Source organism: Nymphalis io, chromosome 28 (genome assembly GCF_905147045.1).
Source record: "Nymphalis io chromosome 28, ilAglIoxx1.1, whole genome shotgun sequence".
In the NCBI taxonomy this organism is placed as follows: Eukaryota; Metazoa; Arthropoda; class Insecta; order Lepidoptera; family Nymphalidae; genus Nymphalis; species Nymphalis io.
This window is the reverse complement of record NC_065915.1, coordinates 3,681,878-3,702,641: the sequence shown is the minus strand read 5'-3', so window position 1 is coordinate 3,702,641 and position 20,764 is coordinate 3,681,878. Positions and strand designations below refer to the sequence as shown.

At 31.7% G+C, this 20,764-nt stretch overlaps 1 protein-coding gene across 4 annotated transcripts in view; it reads right to left on the bottom strand.

Annotated features, from left to right (window-relative positions):
• LOC126779104 (homeotic protein distal-less) overlaps window positions 1-20,764 on the bottom strand; it is a 103,730-nt gene that overhangs the window by 63,422 nt on the left and 19,544 nt on the right. For all 4 annotated transcript variants that reach the window (XM_050502943.1, XM_050502942.1, XM_050502941.1 and 1 more), the window contains one exon: window positions 5,756-5,943. In XM_050502943.1, the coding sequence (XP_050358900.1) occupies window positions 5,756-5,943 (188 nt within the window). The remainder of the gene's footprint in view (window positions 1-5,755; window positions 5,944-20,764) is intronic.

Genomic DNA, 20,764 nt, shown 5'->3' with positions numbered 1-20,764 from the left:
TTACAGATTTATGTTTATAGTTATTTTTTAAGAATTTGAATTTGTCAATTCAACAAGAACACATTCCAAACATGAAATTCTGTATGCGTGCAGTTTTTTTTATTAGTAACTAAAGGCAAAGGTTTAAATTATGTTTAAAATTTGTTATCTCGAAGGTTTATTTCCTTAAAGTTAATTTAATATTTTATTTTTTAAAATGATTTTACGAATCTTCGACTCCTTACATTACGTTATATATCGTGATTCAAACCTCAGCCTCTATAAAAAGCCCGCCACTTTAACAGAAGCCGGTATTTTTTATCTATATTTTTTATTACAATTGTCTTTCATCTGCAAGTCACCGCATTTGACGAGCGAGTATTGGTTGGCAGCGGATCTTTGACAGCCAATCAGAGAAGTGACTTTGAAATTCGAAAGTCATCTTTCCTAACATTTGAAATGATGACTGGCATATATTGTGACACCATTTGTTATATATAAGTGGCTATGTACTAATGTATTGTCCCACAGATAATGCTACTATGTAAGGTTCATGGAACAACGAACGAATCAGTTGAATACATATTATTTATAGTAATATTAAATTCTTAATTTTTTTTTAGTGTACCGTTATGCAACGGTAAAAGTTACTCGACTAAAATTATATTTCATTTTGCTGTTTCTCATTGATAAATTGTAGAAGGAATTTAAAATCCAATTTTCTTAATAACATTTGACGGAAAAAAAACAAAATATATAAAATGTGCTGATTTTATATAATACTTAATCTGCATATTTATAAAATAACCATGACGTTTAAAATACTAAATCATTCATTTGTAACAAAAGCATATTTTCCATTGTATCATCGATTATTTTTAATCTGTAATTTTTCCATGCAATCCAATTTAAGAAAAAAACGCACCACACATGGGAACCTAGAACGAGCGGTAAATAACATTACTAGAAATACAGAAAACCCGCTTCCATTTCGTCACACAATTCACATAATACGAATTAAACCCATCCATCATCATTTCATTCTGACATGACGCTTTCCGATCACAAATGAGTTTTTTTGACACTCAACTCGAGTGTGCGGTAGCCTTTACAATTTTTTTATCTATTGTTTAAAGTGACACCTCTGTTATATTTTATCTGTGCTACAGTTTTTTTACCTGTATTCAAAATTGGGTAAGTTATTAAGGCGCCAAATTTATTTGAAACGTCATATTTTTTATTACTGGTGAATATTTTAAAATAATTATTAATTTTGTTTATTTACAATTCAAAAAAATTGTTAATTAAATAAAGTTTAAATGTTATTTTAATAAAATTATAGTTGACGTACGAGTAGGTAAGATGAATGTTTTTTTATAATGTAGTAAGAGTATAAATCATAAAGCTTAAAAATATTGTGAAACATATGAGACCTCTTTCATAATGAGAACGTAAGTAGGTATACGTCCAAAAATCCAGTGAAAGGTAAACCAATCAATCATATTTTTTTGCTTTACCGGTAATAAATTATTCGCTTGACCTCATTTTGTAAAAACCTTGTAAAACAAAAAGTACTATAAACACTAAACTTAGAAACAATACTTCACTATTTATACCAAATAATCGTTATTTATTAAGGAAATGACTAACAATATTCTTAAACTATTTTATTACTATTTTTTAATTTTTTTTTAATAAGCTTACTATAAAAATTAGAAGTTAGTAAAGTATCTTATCCAACCACAGAACATCTATTTATGAATGAGACAGTGTATGAGGAGGCATAAAAGATGCCACTTATATTATAAATGTCATCAGTTTTTTTTATATATAAAAAAACTTGGCACAAGTTTGTAGTAAACAGACTTGCAAACGGGCCGATGGTAAGTGGTCCACTGACCATCGACATTAGCACTGACATATTAATAATTCCTATCATTAATTTAAAACAAATCATGGGAACTAAGATTGTCGTGTCATCCAGTTACACTGGCTCACTCGCCGTATCGCAAGAATGTTTAACCCTTGCAATACTAATTGGCTGTTGCCATATTAACTTCCTGCTATAAAAAATAGATTTACGTCAAATGATATTTGAAAACTCAGAAGTGTATCAAGAATCCTTTAATATAATTGGATTTGTTGGAATGAGACAGATGTATGTGTGTGTCCTGCTTTTATTACTATTAATGAAGAATCATATGGATATATAGAAAAAGAGATGTTATAGTGATAGGAATAAGAATATCGATATTACTTTTTTCAATTAATAAAAATATATTTTTTTTTATATTCGCCGGGAGGGCAAATGACTCTACTCCACCTGATGGTAAGTGGTAGTAGAGTCCAAACGCGACGACGGCCAGTACAGACGGGAAAAACTTTCTGCACAAGCCGCCTTCGCCTTGCCGGCCCGCAAGATGCCTCTTCACGCCTCGTTTGTTTTTATTTAAAACAACATATTAAATAATTTAATTGATAATTATCTATAATAGCACAAAATATCGAAATAAATAACCATTGATTAATTAAATTCAATGCCAAAAACCTACTATCAAAGGCATAAAAACAATTCCAAATTCAAAAAAAAAAAAAACCGACCACATCACTAGCGACGGGCCCATCAAAGTGAAGCGGACAATAACTTGGTAATATTAAATTATAATAAAATTAACTTGAGATTACTTTTTCTACCGTTACAATATACAGTACTAAGAACTTAAAGAAGGAGCAACATAATTATATGCTTGAATTAACTATAATGTTTTTAATTGTCGTTCTTATGTTATCGGCTTATCTTTGTTTAGGCTGTGCTTTTAAACGTTTTTTTTTTTTAGAATCGCATGATTAGATATGTTTTTTATTCAATACGTAATTATTGTTATTTTCTTAATAAACTGTTTTGTATTGTTTTAAATTCATCGGTGCGTATGTAAAACGTATATTTTTTATCAGCTGTAATTAGCATTACTTGAAGAGATGTTCTAATAACATTGTTAGCGAAGAAAGAAGCGGTTTTTTTGTGTTATGTTACATCAATTGGTAATACAATGATGTTAACACTTACTTAAAAAAGAGAAAGATTGAGCTAATAACCTCTCATAATATCTCTTCTTCTTTTCGTTAACATTCCTATGTGATAATAGTAAATACTGTTTAACAAAAAGGTAGATACGTAAATTTTTATAGAATTATTAAGAATTCAAAAAAATATGTGAACATATTTTTAATATGTCACCTCTACACACGCTAAAGGCCACTCTCCCATCGGTGCAGAGCGCGATTATTCATTCTACACGGTGACACATGACGAATCAATCTGTTACAAGCCGATCCTATAGTTAGGTGTATCTGTGGTGTGGCGCGAAAACATTTTTCTTTTTTTTTTTTTTACCGGCTAGGAAAAGGTAATTGGAAAGTGATGGAAACGATTTAGATATCGAAAAAGGTTTTATAAAAAATCCATATATCATTCTTTATATTGAATTACAAAACTTTATTGTATTTTCGTATTTTCGTGTCATAAATATTTTAAAAAAAATTGAGCGTAAAAGTATGTACGATTTAAAAAAAGAACCACAGAAATTTGTGTCTATTTCTAAACGCCGCTATCCGTCAAAGATTAGATACGAAAAAAAAAATCCTGTCTTTAATTACATGTCTTTAACGTACTACCGGCTTAATTATCAAATCAAGCGATTTTATATTCTTTCCCCCCGCACTTAGAGTCGATATTGATTTGGTTACATTAGAAACAGTATATAATTATTGCCTTCGCGACATAATTACACCTGCGTACTTTTTACTTTTATTTTTTAAGTCCAATTGATAAGAAAAGAACGATATTCTTATGTGCCAGATTCAAGTTACTTAATATAAATACTGTTGTTTTTTTTTAAGTCTTGATTTTTGTGGCACGGGTGTGATTTATTCGGTCTTAGAACTGGAGTGTAATTATTATCGGCAGATGATTTTTAATACGCCTATTATTGTTACTGGTATTATTATCATACATACATACATACACAGTCAACTCTGTGGATTTTAAAATGAAACGATAATCAATGTATATTTCAAAAGGAAATACTAACATGTCAATATATGATAACAATTTTTATTTAAATATTTTTGTTAATTTTGTTGTTTAATTTGATTCGAATCAATAAAATCGATTATTAATAGATTCCATTTAATTCAACGAATGTGATAAATATCAGGCAACATTTCCACGATCAAAATATTTTTGTAAACTCTACATTTTAACAGATATATATTAAATTTTTTACATTAAGCTAGTAAGAGTAGATGATTGAATATATAAATGGGTTCGATTCGAACCTGTAACAGATAGGTCGGTTAACCGTTGAGTTATAATGGCTTCATTTACTGCTACATCTTTACAGATGATTTCGCGTCATAGTGGCTCTTGTTTTGCTTGGTCGCGCAGGTGTGTCCGATCCCTTATTATTCTGAATACTTATGTATTAAAATGATAGTATGACTATATTTTTTTAAATACAATCTTATAGCTTAAATAATAACGGCCTCACTTATAAACGCGCTTAGCACATAGTTAAGCGCAGATTTTGGCTTCATTATTGATTTGACATTCGAAAGAAGACAGCTTGTTTCATACCAAATTTCATCAAAATCGTAAAAACGCTCTCTTTAAGACCACAGACAGACGTAAACAGTTACTTCCGCATTTATAAAATTGATATAGATTGAATATGAATATATTTTTTTTATTAGTTATATATAAGCCACTCATGTTTTAAATTTTAATAACACGTTAGTCTGTGCGACATATACACACATATATAGTTTGTTACTGCACTTTAGTGATACTCTAAACGAAAAGTTTTATTTATTTATTTATTTAAGATTCACCAATGGTAAATACATCAACACGTACAAAGGTATACAATTTTAATACAACTTAAAACTAAATGCATTACCTATTAAGGTGAATACCACTTGCAAAGATAAAGTTGGAAATGACAAACTTACAAATAATTAATTGTTAGTAAATCAAGGTTAAAAATGACAAGAATTAACAATAATAGTAAAATAATAAAATACAAATATAAACAAAATAAATTAGTTAGCTGACAATTTTGACAATATTTTTTTGTGAAACCTGTTTGATGAGTCTCCAAAAGGGTCTAAAACAGCACTGTGCTCATTCAAAATCCTACATAAGCGAGATACAGGTGAATTGCTTCCTAAAACAGTTTTGCGGAAAGAACTAATTAACTTTTCAAAAATATATACGTTCATTTTAAGTCATCATATATCATTCAGTTACGGCGTCTTTGTTATTTTTTATATAGAAAAATCCCTAAAACCTTATATCATTTTAGCATGTGCGTTTTATGCACTAGTGTGTTACCGTCTTTAATTTCACAACACAAACATTTCAAACAAATATTGTTTGTTTTAATGAAATACGTATTACATATATACTGTTTTTTTTTTCTGAAATGGGTAGACGGACGGGCAAAAGAGCCGCCTAATGGTAAGTTGTAAGATAGTAAGAAATATTAACCATTCATTACATTGCCATTATCACCATTCTTGGGAACTAAAATGGTCTGTCCCTTGTGCCTTTAGTTACTGGCTCACTCTTCCTTGAAACCGGAACACAACAACACTAAATTGCTATTTGGCGGTAGAATATTTTTCTATGAAAATTCTTTGTAATATAAAAATTAAGCCGATAATTAAATTGCTCTTAGACAAAAAAAGATAGATAAATATTTGATACATCACTTACCTGCGTCTGCGTTAAGCCCAAGCTAGCGGCAAGCTCAGCCCTTTCGGGGAGGGCGAGGTACTGTGTCCTCTGAAACCTCCTGTTCAACTGCTGCAGCTGGAGGCTGGAGTATATCGTGCGAGGTTTCCTCATCTTCTTGCCTTTCCCGTTCACTCGGAGACCAGGGTCGTCTGATAGTCCACATTTTTCTGTAAAATATCGTTAATGTTAATTATGTTGAAATTGAAAGATGTTTTTAGGGAAGGGTCAACTGCGTGGGATATATCATAAGTGTAGAAGAGTGTTCAAAAACACAAGTGCACTCCTTCGCTCTCATATTCCGATGAGATAATAAACCAACACGTCTAGATGGTGTTTAGGTTCAGGGCTAACAGGGGGCTAATTCTACTTGTTTAAAATGGTATGTTTCCGATTGTATTCCTCACAAATCCTCAGTAGAAACATAGCTGGGAATAAATTCTACAAATTTATAACGGTTACGATACATTCCCGATACTATTCCGATACAACTTTGAACAAACCGCAACTGCCTCGTGTTATCCGAATAGAAAAACGGTTAAAAGGCAACGATTACGTTTCGATTCGATTGCGATAAAGTGACAATTTGTTAGTAAAATTGGTACCCAGCTTTACTTGTTTTCCGAGACAATGTTGAGTGAAGAGTGTAAACACTATCATTTCCGGACTGTAATTGAGACTAGCCGAGAGATTGAACCCAGGACGTCGAGAACTGGGGCATTATGAGTCACTACACCAAAGAGATGTTTAATTTCATTACAATGGTATACTGAGCTGAACTGATCTACGTAAAGTATATAGTATATAATAATAATATCCCAATATTTTTCACACACGACCAACTGATCCCAAATTAAGCTTGTACAGAGCTTGTACTATGGAAACCAGACAACTGATATACTACATATACTAGACTCTTTTGTAAATACATATTTATATAGATAATTACAATCAGACTCAGGGCAAACAGTTGTTCATGCACACAAATGTCTGTCCTGGGTGGGAATCGAACCCACAATCTTAAGCGTAAAAGGCAAGTATTTACCAACCGCGCCAACCAGCTCGCCAAACAAATGACAAAGTTTTCCTCTTGTGTAATGAGGAAGATGTCCGATACTATGTTTCTTCATAGACAGCTTTATCATGATCAAGGCCTTCCTTATATATATCTCTATAAATAATATAGTGTAGTCGACTTAAATATATAAACTCCTTGCAACAAAAAAGATAAATAAATAAAAATATAAAATGATTTTGAAATAAGAACGATATTTCGTAAGAACCAAAAGAACTTAGTTAATAAGATGTGTGATGCCGATTGAAGATCATGGGTTCAAATCTAAGCATGCGCTAATGAACTTTCGTGTGCTTAAATTATATATCAGGCGTTACTACGAAGCTAATAAAAGCTCCTAACAGGTGAGAAAGCCATAAATAACGGATAGTAGGGTATATATATGTAGATGACAAAATATAAATGTCACAAATTAGAGAATTTTATTTCGTAAATAGATTGCCACTAGCAAATGTTAATTGGTCCACCGCTCATAGACTTTTACTAGCAATATTAAGCATCCCTTACATACATTAATAGCAGAGATGGCCTAATGGTTAGAACATGATCGTGGGTTCAAACCCGGGAAAGCACCACTGAATTTTCATGTGCTTAATTTGGGTTTATAATTCATCTCGTGCTTGACGTTGAAAAACATCGTGAGTAAACCTGCATGTGTCTAATTTCATTGAAATTCAGCCACATGTGTATTCTACCCATCTGCATTGAAGCAGCGTGGTGGCCTTAGCCCAGCAGTGGGACATTAATAGGCTGTTACTGTACATAATTTTCAAATAAGATTTTATGTCCTTTGTCCCTGTGCACTGACGCTCACCCTTTATCTACGATATAACATATAACTTCGTACGCAAAACGTGATCATTTGAATATAGTAACCGGGCTTTAAAGATGAATACAAAATAAATTTACATTATAATTAAATCTTCACCGTCATCTAAAATCATATACACCTAGAACTATAACGTCGTAACGCCCAAATGGAAATCATATGGGTTTTGTTTCAGATCGACAGATATGTACTGTAATTATGAGTTACACCAACCATTATAAAGTAGCCATTACTTTATGTTAAGACTTTTAGTTTGAATTTATTGCGCTGTTTTCGGCTTGTTGATTTACGAGAAAACGTTAAAGGATGAAACGCTTCAGGCTGTTTTATTTCAATACACGTTTATGCACGAAAATGCTACGTAAATACTAACGATTTGTTTTAATATACAGAGATTGTGAACACATCAAATTTTATTCGTCAAAAAGTATAAACCGTGTTTATATGAACGTCACTGTCAGTTGGCGGAATAGGTCACACTTTTGACAGTTACAAAAAAAAAGTTTGGATTCAAAAAGACGTTTTTAATTCGAAAATAATTCTACATAATACGTGTTTTAATATTTAATATATTATCCGATTGCGATTAAGTTTTGGCAAAAACGTGAAGATTTTAGCCAAACTACGAGAAACCGTTTATAAAAAAATTTGCAAGGCTTCTGGTCATTAGCTAGTCATATTTTTAAACTGATCATAAACTAAATGATTTACGCATATAACTTCCGTGTACTTTCTAATATACATATTTAAATATTTAGAAACAATTAAAAACATAATTTACAACCAATTTGAAATACATATAGCCTTTGTAATGCTAGTAGTATTTATTGCACAATAAAACATCCTAGCACGGTTATGATATATAGCGTGTAGAAAACAAACATTTACATTTCGAAATTCAAACTAGCGAATTAGGTATAGGAGTAAATTGCTGCCCAGTGTACATACGTAAATACATATGTATATGTAAAGTAAATTTATATTCGCGTCAAAAGTTTCCGTATGTTTGTAATACGTATATTTTAACTGTTCTTATCTCTTGAAATATTTTGAGTAATTCTAAGTTATGGGTATACCGGGATGGTTTAGTGGTTGGAATGATTAGCAAACAGTCGCGGTTTCTTAGATTGCATTGCTTAGTTTTTTAAGGGAAGAAAAAAGTAGCAATGTACACCCACAAGCGGGACAATTATTATGGGCTGTTATTAATCGTAAGGGATATTTTAGTTATATCAATTGCTATCCTTCTTAATCATGTAAAACAAAATTACCCTCTCCGCAATAACAATAGGTATTTTTTTTATATTTAGGCCAGCCGACGGACAAATAGGATTAATTCCAAGTGATCACCATCCTCCACAAACATTTCCACTGTAAGAATATTAAACATCCATTACTTTGCCAATGCGCCAACAATCTTGAGAACTAAGATGTATCCTTTGTGTGTGTTACACTGGCTCACTGATACTTCTAACTGGATCACAATAATACTTAATATTCTCTGTTATTCTCCAAGTGAAACATAACTCTCGTTGCGTGTATTAATAAAAGTTTCATTAAGATAATTAGTAAGATAATTTATAATTTTATATAAATTGTCACGAAAAAAAAAACTCCAAAAAAATTTACAAACGAAAGGCAATTGAAATGTTCACATTGAATTAATATATCAAGTGCTTGTTAATTAATTCCCTTATTAATATAATGTTTAAAATTTTATTACAAAAAAAAAAAACAAAATGCATTGTTTAAAAATGCGATCGTTAATAAAGAAACGAAAACAATTACACCTGGCTTTTGTGTATAGCGAGTCAATGTCATTTAAATTTTTAAATCCCATGATAAAAACATTAAAATATAATGCATATTAGTCCAAATAAGACTATATTATACATATATAATACAGAGCGTGGAGTTAGAATTTGTTGATTTTATTATTTATATATATTTAATGGCTTAAATATATATAAATAAAAATTTAAAATAACCTTTGTACAAATCATGACCGCATGGAAAGGTGGCAAGAATGTTGGAAAAAAAAAATTCCTGGGCGAAAAATGTATCAGCCCTTCTGTCACTAATAGATACAATAAGACAGGGTGTAATATGATTTGACGAGCCGGTTGGCGTGGTTGGTAGAACACTTGCCTTTCACACCGAAGGTGGTGGGTTCGATTCCCACCCAGGAGAGACATTTGTGTGCATGGACATGTCTGTTTGTCCTGAGTCTGGGTGTAACTATCTATATAAGTATGTATTTACAAAAGAAAAATAGTATATGTAGTATATCAGTTGTCTGGTTTCCATAGCACAAGCTCTGTACAAGCTTAATTTGGGATGGCCGTGTGTGAAAAATGTCACAGGATATTATTAATATTTAAAAAAAAAATTGGAATATTACTCCAAAATCCAAGAGTTTCAACTACAAACGGAACAAAGACACAACTTTAATTATATATAGTTGACTCTGCAAGTAGTGATAAAATATACTACTGACAATCTTGACAGTAGAATCGAAAGAGCGCGGCTTAATGAGCCACCTGATGGTAAGTGGTCACCACCCATAGACATATTAAATATCCTTCACGAATGCGACCACCAACCAATATTACAGTGCTGTAGTTACAATGTCATAACATTATATTAGTATTTTGAAATACATTCTCTTTATCACGAAAGATACAATGTTTCATATATATACAATACAACTAAAAAAACTTCAATAGCGTGATTTAGGAATATAACAATAGTTTATTTTAAGTAGTTTTGTCACGCATTAAAAACAAGTATATCCATTCACTTGAAACCGTTTCCCATGGCTATTATATATAAATATATCTACATTCAAGTCGGCCTCCGACAGACAGACGGACAAAACAATGCGAGCCCGAGGTCCGGACACACCCCTGAGCGGTAGTGATGGGGTAACACGAGGTTGTCGATACATTTATAGTGATGCGCACGTTTTATTTAAATAATCGTTTTTTTTTATATCAAAGAACTCTTAAACTATAGCCAATTAATAATTTTCACGTATGACATTTGAAAAAACGATATCGAATGATAAATATCAATATATCAATTTAATATAATTTATTATTCATAAAATATTTTATAATACATATAAAATTTGCGTAATTGAATATCAGCCAATTATTCATAATATTTCATTAAAGCGTGGATACAATAAAACTGAAAAAAAAAATTAATGACTTCAATAAAACACATATATTTACCTCATGGTATTTCTAAATCCTGACCTTTATTGGTGTCTTATTTATTTATTTTTATTAGACGCAAAAACTGTTGTTAAAATATTCGGAGCTTTTTTAACTTCCTTATTTATTTTTAGATCACATCAATTAAATGTTGTATATGATTATTTTATTAATAAAATTAAATAAACCATTCTATTTCCTATTTCATGATAATCCACTGATTTGCCAATTATCAAAACATCTATTAGAATATGTCCAACTTTGTAGCTAGTGGTTAGGTTAGGTTAGCCATTAACATTTTCTGTACCACTGATAATGTATGCAATTCTAGATGATCGCTTGATTAGCTAAAATGTTAAAGCGTAACAAGCAAACTCTCTTTGACATTTACAATATTCGTAAGGAATATCCAATACGACTCTAATGCCATCTATTGTAATAAGATGGTACCTTTTTTACCTTAAGGCCTTTTATAAGCTAAACTGTCTTGTTATGCTCGAATGAAAAAATTGTTAAATTGAATGTAGTTGAACATTGAGGGGATGTAACTCTGATCGTTATGTGGCACCTCCTTAGTCTTGGGGCTTGCTTATAAAAGCAGACGGTCATGGATGCAAACTTTGAGGACCTGTCAAAACTCGTTGGGCGCTGCTGCTCTTTAGCAACCCAACTTGGAATTCGCAGTGCTTACACACCCGAGCCTCGACAAGTACGTTAAGCCGTTGTTCCTGCACTTGATCTTTCAGATTAAATGACGAATTTTCCATATAATCGGATTATGAGTATGAGGAGTAGAAAGTGCATTTGTGTTTGTGCATACACTTGTGCACTATAATATGTTTTACGCGGATGGCTAAATAAATACAATAATTTCATATAAAAAATAACTTGCTCTAAAAATATTGGCATTACTTTATATTAAACATAAATACTACAATATTTACTTAGAGAAAAACCTGCCTCTTTATTTGTTGTTGTTTGGTAGAAAGACCACACATTTCTCAAGCTCTAAATATTGCAAACGCACTTTGTACATGAGTTTTCTCTAATTTGGATAAAATATTAATACATAAAATTTCTTACCGTATTTATATATTAGCGTGTACGTGTGAAAGTACTTACGAACGTACACTTTCGCATTAACAATAATAGTTAGATATCGTATATAAAGATATTTGTCACAGTGTACATACATCGGGGGCATTAATTCATAGCATTAATTCATTCATCGTTTCCTATTTACCATAATCATATGACTTTGTTCTATAACAACACCATTAACAAACCAATCAAATAATTTTATATATAAGGTAGCAATGGGTGGGTTTCTCTATGATAATTATTCGGAGTTTGTTCCACCATACCACTCTATGGGGTGGTGTATTTAAATTAAAAGATGTCCTTTCTTCAATATTTTTGAAGAAAGGACAATTAATGAAAACTATATCTTTATTTATCTTAATAAGACAGGAACTGCAAACGCAATAGCATTTTAAAATCTTATAGGTTGCTAATAATCAGTCCCCATTTTTATGTTTAGATGTTTGTTACTAAATTTATCTAAAACTGTTGAATTGACTCAATTTAAACTAATTACTTGGGGGATATGATCATAGATTCATTCTTGTTATTATTTTTAAAAAAATACATTTAAATTTACACCTAGCAAAGTGATCAATGTATAAAAAATAACAATGATTGAATTTCAATTTAATAAAATAATAAAATTCGTAAGTAAAATTTATTTTAATCCATGGCAACCCCAACGCGTCGCGTCGAAACCGCCCCGCCCCCAGGGCCGCCTACCGAAAAGCGAAGATAAAACGACCCAACTAAAAAACGATAAAAACTCTTAAAAACATTTAGGCATCTACAAAAACACTTTAAAACTACATTGAAAGTGCAGACTTGCGACGTTTCGCTTTTTTTTTTTGACGTAAAAATGACATTCTTTTATGAAAACGCTAGTAATTTTTTTAACTTACCTTTTTCTTGAACAATAAAGTTATGTATATTAACTTGCCATTGTACGTTGTAGAATCTAATAGATTTTATATTTAGAACATTTATTAATTCATTAATTTCTATTGAAAAAAGCAAAGGTATTGAACCATACAGCCTCTTATTTTTAATGTCAATATTGATTATCGCATACGGTAGCTGTCATAGCTTTAACATTAAAATTCATTTGTCAATTGTATGAATATTTATTACATGCACTTCTTTTTTTTTTAATTAAGGCGAAAATTATACTGTACACAAAAAGTAATTATTTGATAATGTAAAACCTCCCATTGTAGTATTAGAGGTGGGCGTATCAATTAGGCATTTTGTATGGTTTTGTTGTTAATTTAATTTCTCATTTTATATAGTATTTGATACATAATGAACAACCATAGATTCCGCTATATAAATGGGTTATAATCTTATTTACACTTCGTTGCAGATATCTTTGCACATAATATATTTTACTGGTGGTAGAGCTTTGTGCAAGCTCGTCTGGGTAGGTACCACCCACTCATCAGATTTTCTACCGCAAAACAGCAGTACTTGGTATTGTTGTATTCCGGTTTTAAGGGTGAGTGAGCCAATGTAATTAAAGGCACAAGGGACATAACATCTAACATCTTAATTCCCAAGGTTGGTGGCCCATTGTCTATGCGCGTTGGTGACTACTTACCATCAGGTGGCCCATATGCTCGTCCGCCTTCCTATTCTATAAAAATAAAATATCAGTTATATATTATGCCTGTTTGATATACCTATATTGCTTTGCAATAAACAAATAAATGCCTATTTATCTCTTTTTGTCATCATTCATTTGACATTCGAATGAAAGGTTATCAGCTTAAGCTAATAAGCCGCTAAACGTCATTTATAGGTAATTCCGTGAATGTCTCAAGTCTACGTAGCCTCTATAAAAAGATGTACGTGATGCGCTGCTTTTCATTGAACAAAACATAAAAGAAATACTTAAAACGACTCACAGAAAGCTCTTATGGGAATCGAATTATATTTTTTAATTACTTTCACATTATATTAACTTGTTAATAAAATTTTATTAGCAAGTTATAACGTGTTCAATCATTATTCCTCATCTATAAAACTGTCACGCCCATAGATTGCCAAAATTGTTTAATAAAATCTTTCACATTTTTTTTAACTGGCAACAAATATACTACCTTCATTTGTTAAAAACACTGAATTATAATATTCAATAATTTAATAATAAAACGAAATTATATCGTTTTATTTAGCCAATAAAAAATAAATTAAACTGTCATCTAACTGTCAAAATCGAAGCGAGAATCGTTGTTGTTCGATTTCAATAATTACAATATTTTTTTTTGTTATAAATAAAGTATTTGTTGTGGGTATAATAATTGGAACAGTACAAAATAACACGAACCAATTACAAAAAAAAAAAACAAAAGCAAAAGACAATATACCACAAAAAATCAACAGGTGAATGAAACTTTAAAAAAAAAAACGTTTTACGTCATCAGTTTTTGTTCAGTGTTAGAACGTCAAGGCGGGTCGTTTTCGAAACGATAAAAAAGTAAGATAAGACAAAGATTCGTAGTAAAGGGGTGTGTCCTGCCTTAGGAGCTCCGTATCTGGACCGCGATCGTTAAGGGTTAACTGTCATGCTCAAAAGTGTTCTAGAACATTCTAGATTATTCGAATAAAATCAACATCTATACTAATATTATAAAAAGAAAAGTAACTCTCTGGCCGTTACGCTTTCAGGGCTAAACTGATTTTGATGAAGCAAGCTTGAGCCCCAAGGACACTTTTTTAACCCAAAACCTCACCTTCGCTCTTACCCACACGGGTGGAATCTAGTTACAAATAAAATAGTGTCATGGTCGATTAGGTTTTCTCCTTGTGTGGAATGCAATTACAATAGACACTTGGGCAGTATCTCGCATCCAGAGCGAGTCGGAAAAGCCAGCGCAGCCTCTGAAGCTGTTTTACCTAACATAAACGAATTTGTGGGACTGCGATCAAAAATAATAAAAGATTATTACAATACCAAACAGCAATAATTTGAACTGTTCCGGTTCGAAGGATGAGTGAGCCAGCGTAATTGTCACATAGGACATAACGTCTTCGTTTCCATGGTTGGCGGCGCATTAGTGGTATGGTAATGATTACTGTCTTTTACACTGCCAATGTCTATGGTGACCACTTATCAGGTGGCCAGTCAACCTTCCCATGCGTAATAAAACAAGTTTGCGAATTCCTCGATAAATAACTTAAGTCAAGCGGGAATTATACATAATAGGCTTGACAGAAAATAGACAAATGAAAAATTTTATAAATTATAATTGAATACTAACTATATCTTTAAATGTTGTTCAAGAGCTATAAGTTAAGAAATGTTGTGTATTCATTAGAATTTCATAGTCGTATGAGAAATCATGTTATCTAAAGAAAGCTTATATTAGTAAGATCCGTAACCGTAACAGCCTGTGAATGTCCCACTGCTGGGCTAAAGGCCTCCTCTCCTCTTTTTGAGGAAAAGGTTTGGAGCTTATTCCACCACGCTGCTCCAATGCGGGTTGGTAGAATTCACATGTGGCAGAATTTCAGTGAAATTAGACACATGCAGGTTTCCTCACGATGTTTTCCTTCACCGTAAAGCACGAGATGAATTATAATCACAAATTAAGCACATGAAAATTCAGAGGTGCTTGCCCGGGTTTGAAACCACGTTCATCGGTTAAGATTCACGCGTTCTTACCACTGGGCCATCTCGGCTATTAGTAAGATCGTCAATTATTTATTTTAAGTAATATATACCTTTGATATCACAACAATTATAGTAAATACGTTGCCTTTGCAGTTACATACAACATTTGTAATTATTACAAAAAGTTGCCAGCAACAATATATATTAAAGAGAAAAAAATTAAAATAATAATAATAATATCCCGGGACATTTTTTACACGCGGCCATCTGATCCCAAATTAAGCTTGTACAGAGCTTGTACTATGGAAACCAGACAACTAATATACTACATAAACTATTTTTCTTTTGTAAATATATACTTATATAAATAATTACACCCAGACTCAGGACAAACAGACATCTGTCCTGGGTGGGAATCGAACCCACAACCTTCGGCGTGAAAGGCAAGCATCCACCAACCAGAAACCAGCTCGTCATCAATTAATATTTTACATCAAAATAGAAAATACGTAAGTAAACAGCATTTATGACTTAATCTAAGCAATTGATTAAGCATTAAGCTCCCAGTATTTCTAGGTATGTGCTATTTTTATCTCCATATATAGTCGATTTTACATTTGATCATCATGATTCGTAAATCACCCACACAATTGACCGAAATTATTGCATCGTACTTATATCATTTTTTTCAATTCAATTCATTTCCTTTAAACATAATATACTTTTTTACTTAGTCACTATATTTATGATATGGAAATGTTTTAATTTAAAATAATTATTAATATATAACAACTATTACATTAAATAGTTAAAGGCATTACATTACATTTTAAAGATACAATTCACAATAAACATTTTGCCATTGAATTATAAGTCAAGACAAAATTATTCATTTAAATAACACTTACAAAAATGATAAATAAATATATTTGACATTTAAATGTTATATGACCTTCTTGACATTATTACTGGTGGTAGAGCTTTGTGTAAGCTCGTCTGGGTAGGTATCACCCATCAGATATTCTACCGCAAAACAGCAGTACTTGGTATTGTTGTGTTCCGGTTTAATGGGTGAGTGAGCCAGTGTAATTAAAGGCACATGGCTTACACATAATCATAATCTTAGATCCCAAGGCTGGTGGCGCATTGGTGATGTAAGCGATGGTTAACATTTCTTACAATACCAATGTCTATGGGCGTTGGTAACCACTTACCATCAGGTGGCCCATATGCTCTCCGCCTTCCTATTCTATAAAAACATATATATATACATATATCCTAGAAAAAATGTTGCCAGAAATTGCCGAGCTCATGATATAGATCTAATTCGCTATCGCTCTTTACCTATAATTATGTATATTTGTTTTTATCACAACAATCTTAGACATACATGCTTTTTATCAACTTATCAGAACTTCGATGATAATAAAGTAATTTACATACGAATCAAAGTTACTACAATCAAAGTAATTATATGTTCGTGAGATAATACATCAGAATGGCAGCCGATAGTACTCTATTGTGCTTGTTTTGAATTATAAATTGCATCTTTATAGAGTATTTTATTTATATTACCGTAACAGCCTGCGAATGACCCACTGCTGGGCTAAAGGCCTCCTCTCCCCTTTTGAGGAGAAGGTTTGAGCTTATTCCACCACGCTGCTGCAATGCGGATTGGTGGAAATTTATTATACATAATCATTAATTTACAACCTAGTGGCATGGACTGAAAAGAAAGTTCAACTCATATGGTTGAAATTAAATTGCGTCATAAATGTTCATTTCAATACGTTGCACTTAAATTATGAACCAAAAAAAAAAATCAGAATAACCCATTTGGTCAGTTTTCTAATACATTTTGACGAAAATGTACTTAAATACGTTTATTTTTAATTTATATGATAGTAGGACTCTGTCCAAGCCCATCCGGGTAGGTACCATCCACTACCGCCAATATATTCTACCGCCAAGCTGAAGGTACAACTACAGGCACAGGGGTCATAACATCTAAGTTCCCAATGTTGCCACCATTTAAGGAAAGGGTAATATTTCTTAGAATGCCAATGTTTATAGGCGGTTATAGGCAAGGTTTATAGGCCGTATATGTTTATAGGTAACCACTTACCATCAAAATTCAATATGCATTACAACTCGAAATTCAAAAAATAACAATAATGACATACTTTTTTTAAAATAAAAAGGAAGCATAGAAAAAAAACAGCTGCATTTTTTCATCGTATAACACTTATCTAGCGAACTGTACAGCACACGTGCTTGCGCTTGCGCCGCCAGCGAGAATTTTTCTTCGAAAAATATTAAAAAATTGACTATATAGCATGCAATAATTAAAATGTGTCCATACTGGCGTGGTGTGTTATTAGATATAATGACGCTTGGGGCGAAACAGTTGGGTGTTGCGGGTTAGGGGTTCCGAGTTTATCAATACGGACAGACGGACATTTTTTTCCTTGTACGTGTACGTTGTCATTTTTAGTTAACTAGCTGTTACTTGCCGCTTAACTGTTTTTTTTTTTTAATATAAACGAAACCCGTGTGACGTCACCTTATATCCTAAATATTAATATCCATCCTCTAGTTGTGCGAAAAAAAATTGCGCATATTTATTAGTAATAAGTTTTTTGTCTCATTCCCTCGAGTGTTACTAGGTTATAAGTCTATAGATCAAGATTTATTCGTTAACGTCTCACTAACGGCCCTGAGTTTTGAAGTTGGTAGTGTTAACACTCCCTGTGCCTCGAACAGCACGTAAACCCTTGCCTGAAGACTCTCTGATGCCGGATTAACGTCTAATCAGATGAGAGAGAGGATATAGTATGAGCTCAATATTAAATTTGTACCTGTATTGTCCAAGCATATTCAATAAATCAATTATGTATATAAAAGTATGTATTATATTAATTAACTTACATCATACATAAAGATTTTATCTTTCAAAATAGATTAAAGTGCGGCAACTTTAAAACTGAATTAATTTAAATAATAATACAACCAAAAACGCCCGCATTCAAGTAACTTATAGTCTCTAGCTATTAACTAATTGACAGACAAACATACATAGCAAAACAAACGGTAATAAACAATTATATAATTAACTTACAAAACATTCGTTAAATGTATAAAGATTTATGAGTGACAAAATTAAAATGTTGCTATGGGAAAATGAATCTTAATGCAAAGTGATAAAGGTCCCGTCGTTACTTAAATATAATTAAATAATCATCATTAAAATGAACTTTAAACAGTCGTAATAAGGACGCTAATAAATCAGCATACTACAAAGGAACCAATTGAAAAGGACGTCCTTTTGATAAATGTAAAGAAACATGACAGGTCATGATATATTGGTTTGTTTTCTCATCAAATTTGACTAATATGAAAGGGCATTTGTCTATCCAAAAGTAATCCTCAACACACTGTGATAAATGCTACATTAGCTTAACGCAATATTAACCATGTTTGGCGTAATTTGATGATTATAGCGTTAATAATTCTGATTAATTGCAATTCAAATTAACACCATATTTTTATAGTAACAGCATAATTTCTACAACAAAGTCCTAAAATTAAACAATTTTTTAACGAATACGCGTTAGAAAATTGTTTAATTTTAAGGCAAATAAAAATCTTATCGCTTTGTAGAAAGTCATGTCGGTAATACTCACGCCAAACGTACACACTACACTTTTCAAATTAAATGATTTTGACAGCTGTTTGTCACAATTTGTTTTTTTTTTGTCATAGACCAAGACATAACCTCTTCATACTTTTATTAAAATTTTATGTTTTGTTTTAATCGATAAAAATACTAATAAAAAAATTATACATAAATATTCAAAACATTTTTCTAACGCTCAAACATACTTGACCTGTTTCATTTTTGCTACGACGTACCATAGACAAGCGGAGACCGATTACAACACGCGATATAAAAAATGATCACAGTGTCCGTCTGTTCAAAGGAAACTCGGTTGTAATTTAACACCATCCGATACAAGTTTCTAAGTGGGCGTAAAACGCCAAGGTCGATTTTCCTTTACAGTATCCGTTACTATGAATCTTTCTCGATTTCTACTTTCCAACGCGAAGGTCTTATAGGATTTGGGTAGGTTTCATTATTTTAACAAACAGTTGAACTCGGTTTGGAATTAATATCAGAAAAACTTATATAAATTGGACTTAATATAATATGTATTTAATTTATGTAATTAACATATAAATATTTGATTTAAGTGTCTTTTAAAAAAAAACGTCAGAAAAACTGTAGCTGTCTTTAAACACATTCGATTCGAATACCGTTAAATATTCAAAAAAAGAATTTGCAATTTGTCGCTAATTAAATGAATAATTCTTGTTATATTAAAATATAGCCTTCACTTTATTATCATTAAAGCGCTTTTTCATTACTGTGTTCTAACCTACACTTAACTATCCAATCTATACGTCTAACACAAAGCTAGTAAGCGGACGATGGTGTTTAAAAAATTCACAGAAGCTAAATTGTAGGGGGACAGTATTCTTTGCGTTGAATATTAAAGGACCTTGTATCACAACTGTCGACTACTGACATTTATTTTGACGTCAAGTTTAATACATTAACACGTAACGATGATAAAGAACGGATGATTTTTTTTTAATTACGATCTTAGCTTTATTATGCTGTTGCTCAAATAAGGCGAAGTGTGATATAAAAATTAAATTTTGGCAAATGCTTGGCGTTAGATGATGAACTAGAATAGACTCCAAGCTTGGAGGTGAGGCCTCAGCTCATCAACAAGACAGACGGCTGTTACGTTACTTGAATTTATATAGAGTACTTGAATTGGTATAAAAAAGTAAATATTTACTTATGGTTGACAGGTCTTGAAATTAAAAACGACATTCTAAGCCGCTAGTTGGTTCAATTTTAATTAAAATGTAAAGATTAACAAGTGCATTGATACAAAATCTCTGCGCGTATGCGCTTGAATAAGATAGATTTTGCTTTGAATACAATGTATTGCCATCCTACTCTCGAAAACACGACAACGCGTGTTGTAAATATCGTGTCGTACAGTGTAAATTAAAAAGTTAAATATTAATAGCCCTTGTCTGGATAAAAAAATTCTACGCAACAATGATCTAAGTCATCGTTTCACGCCTTAAAAATAAAGCA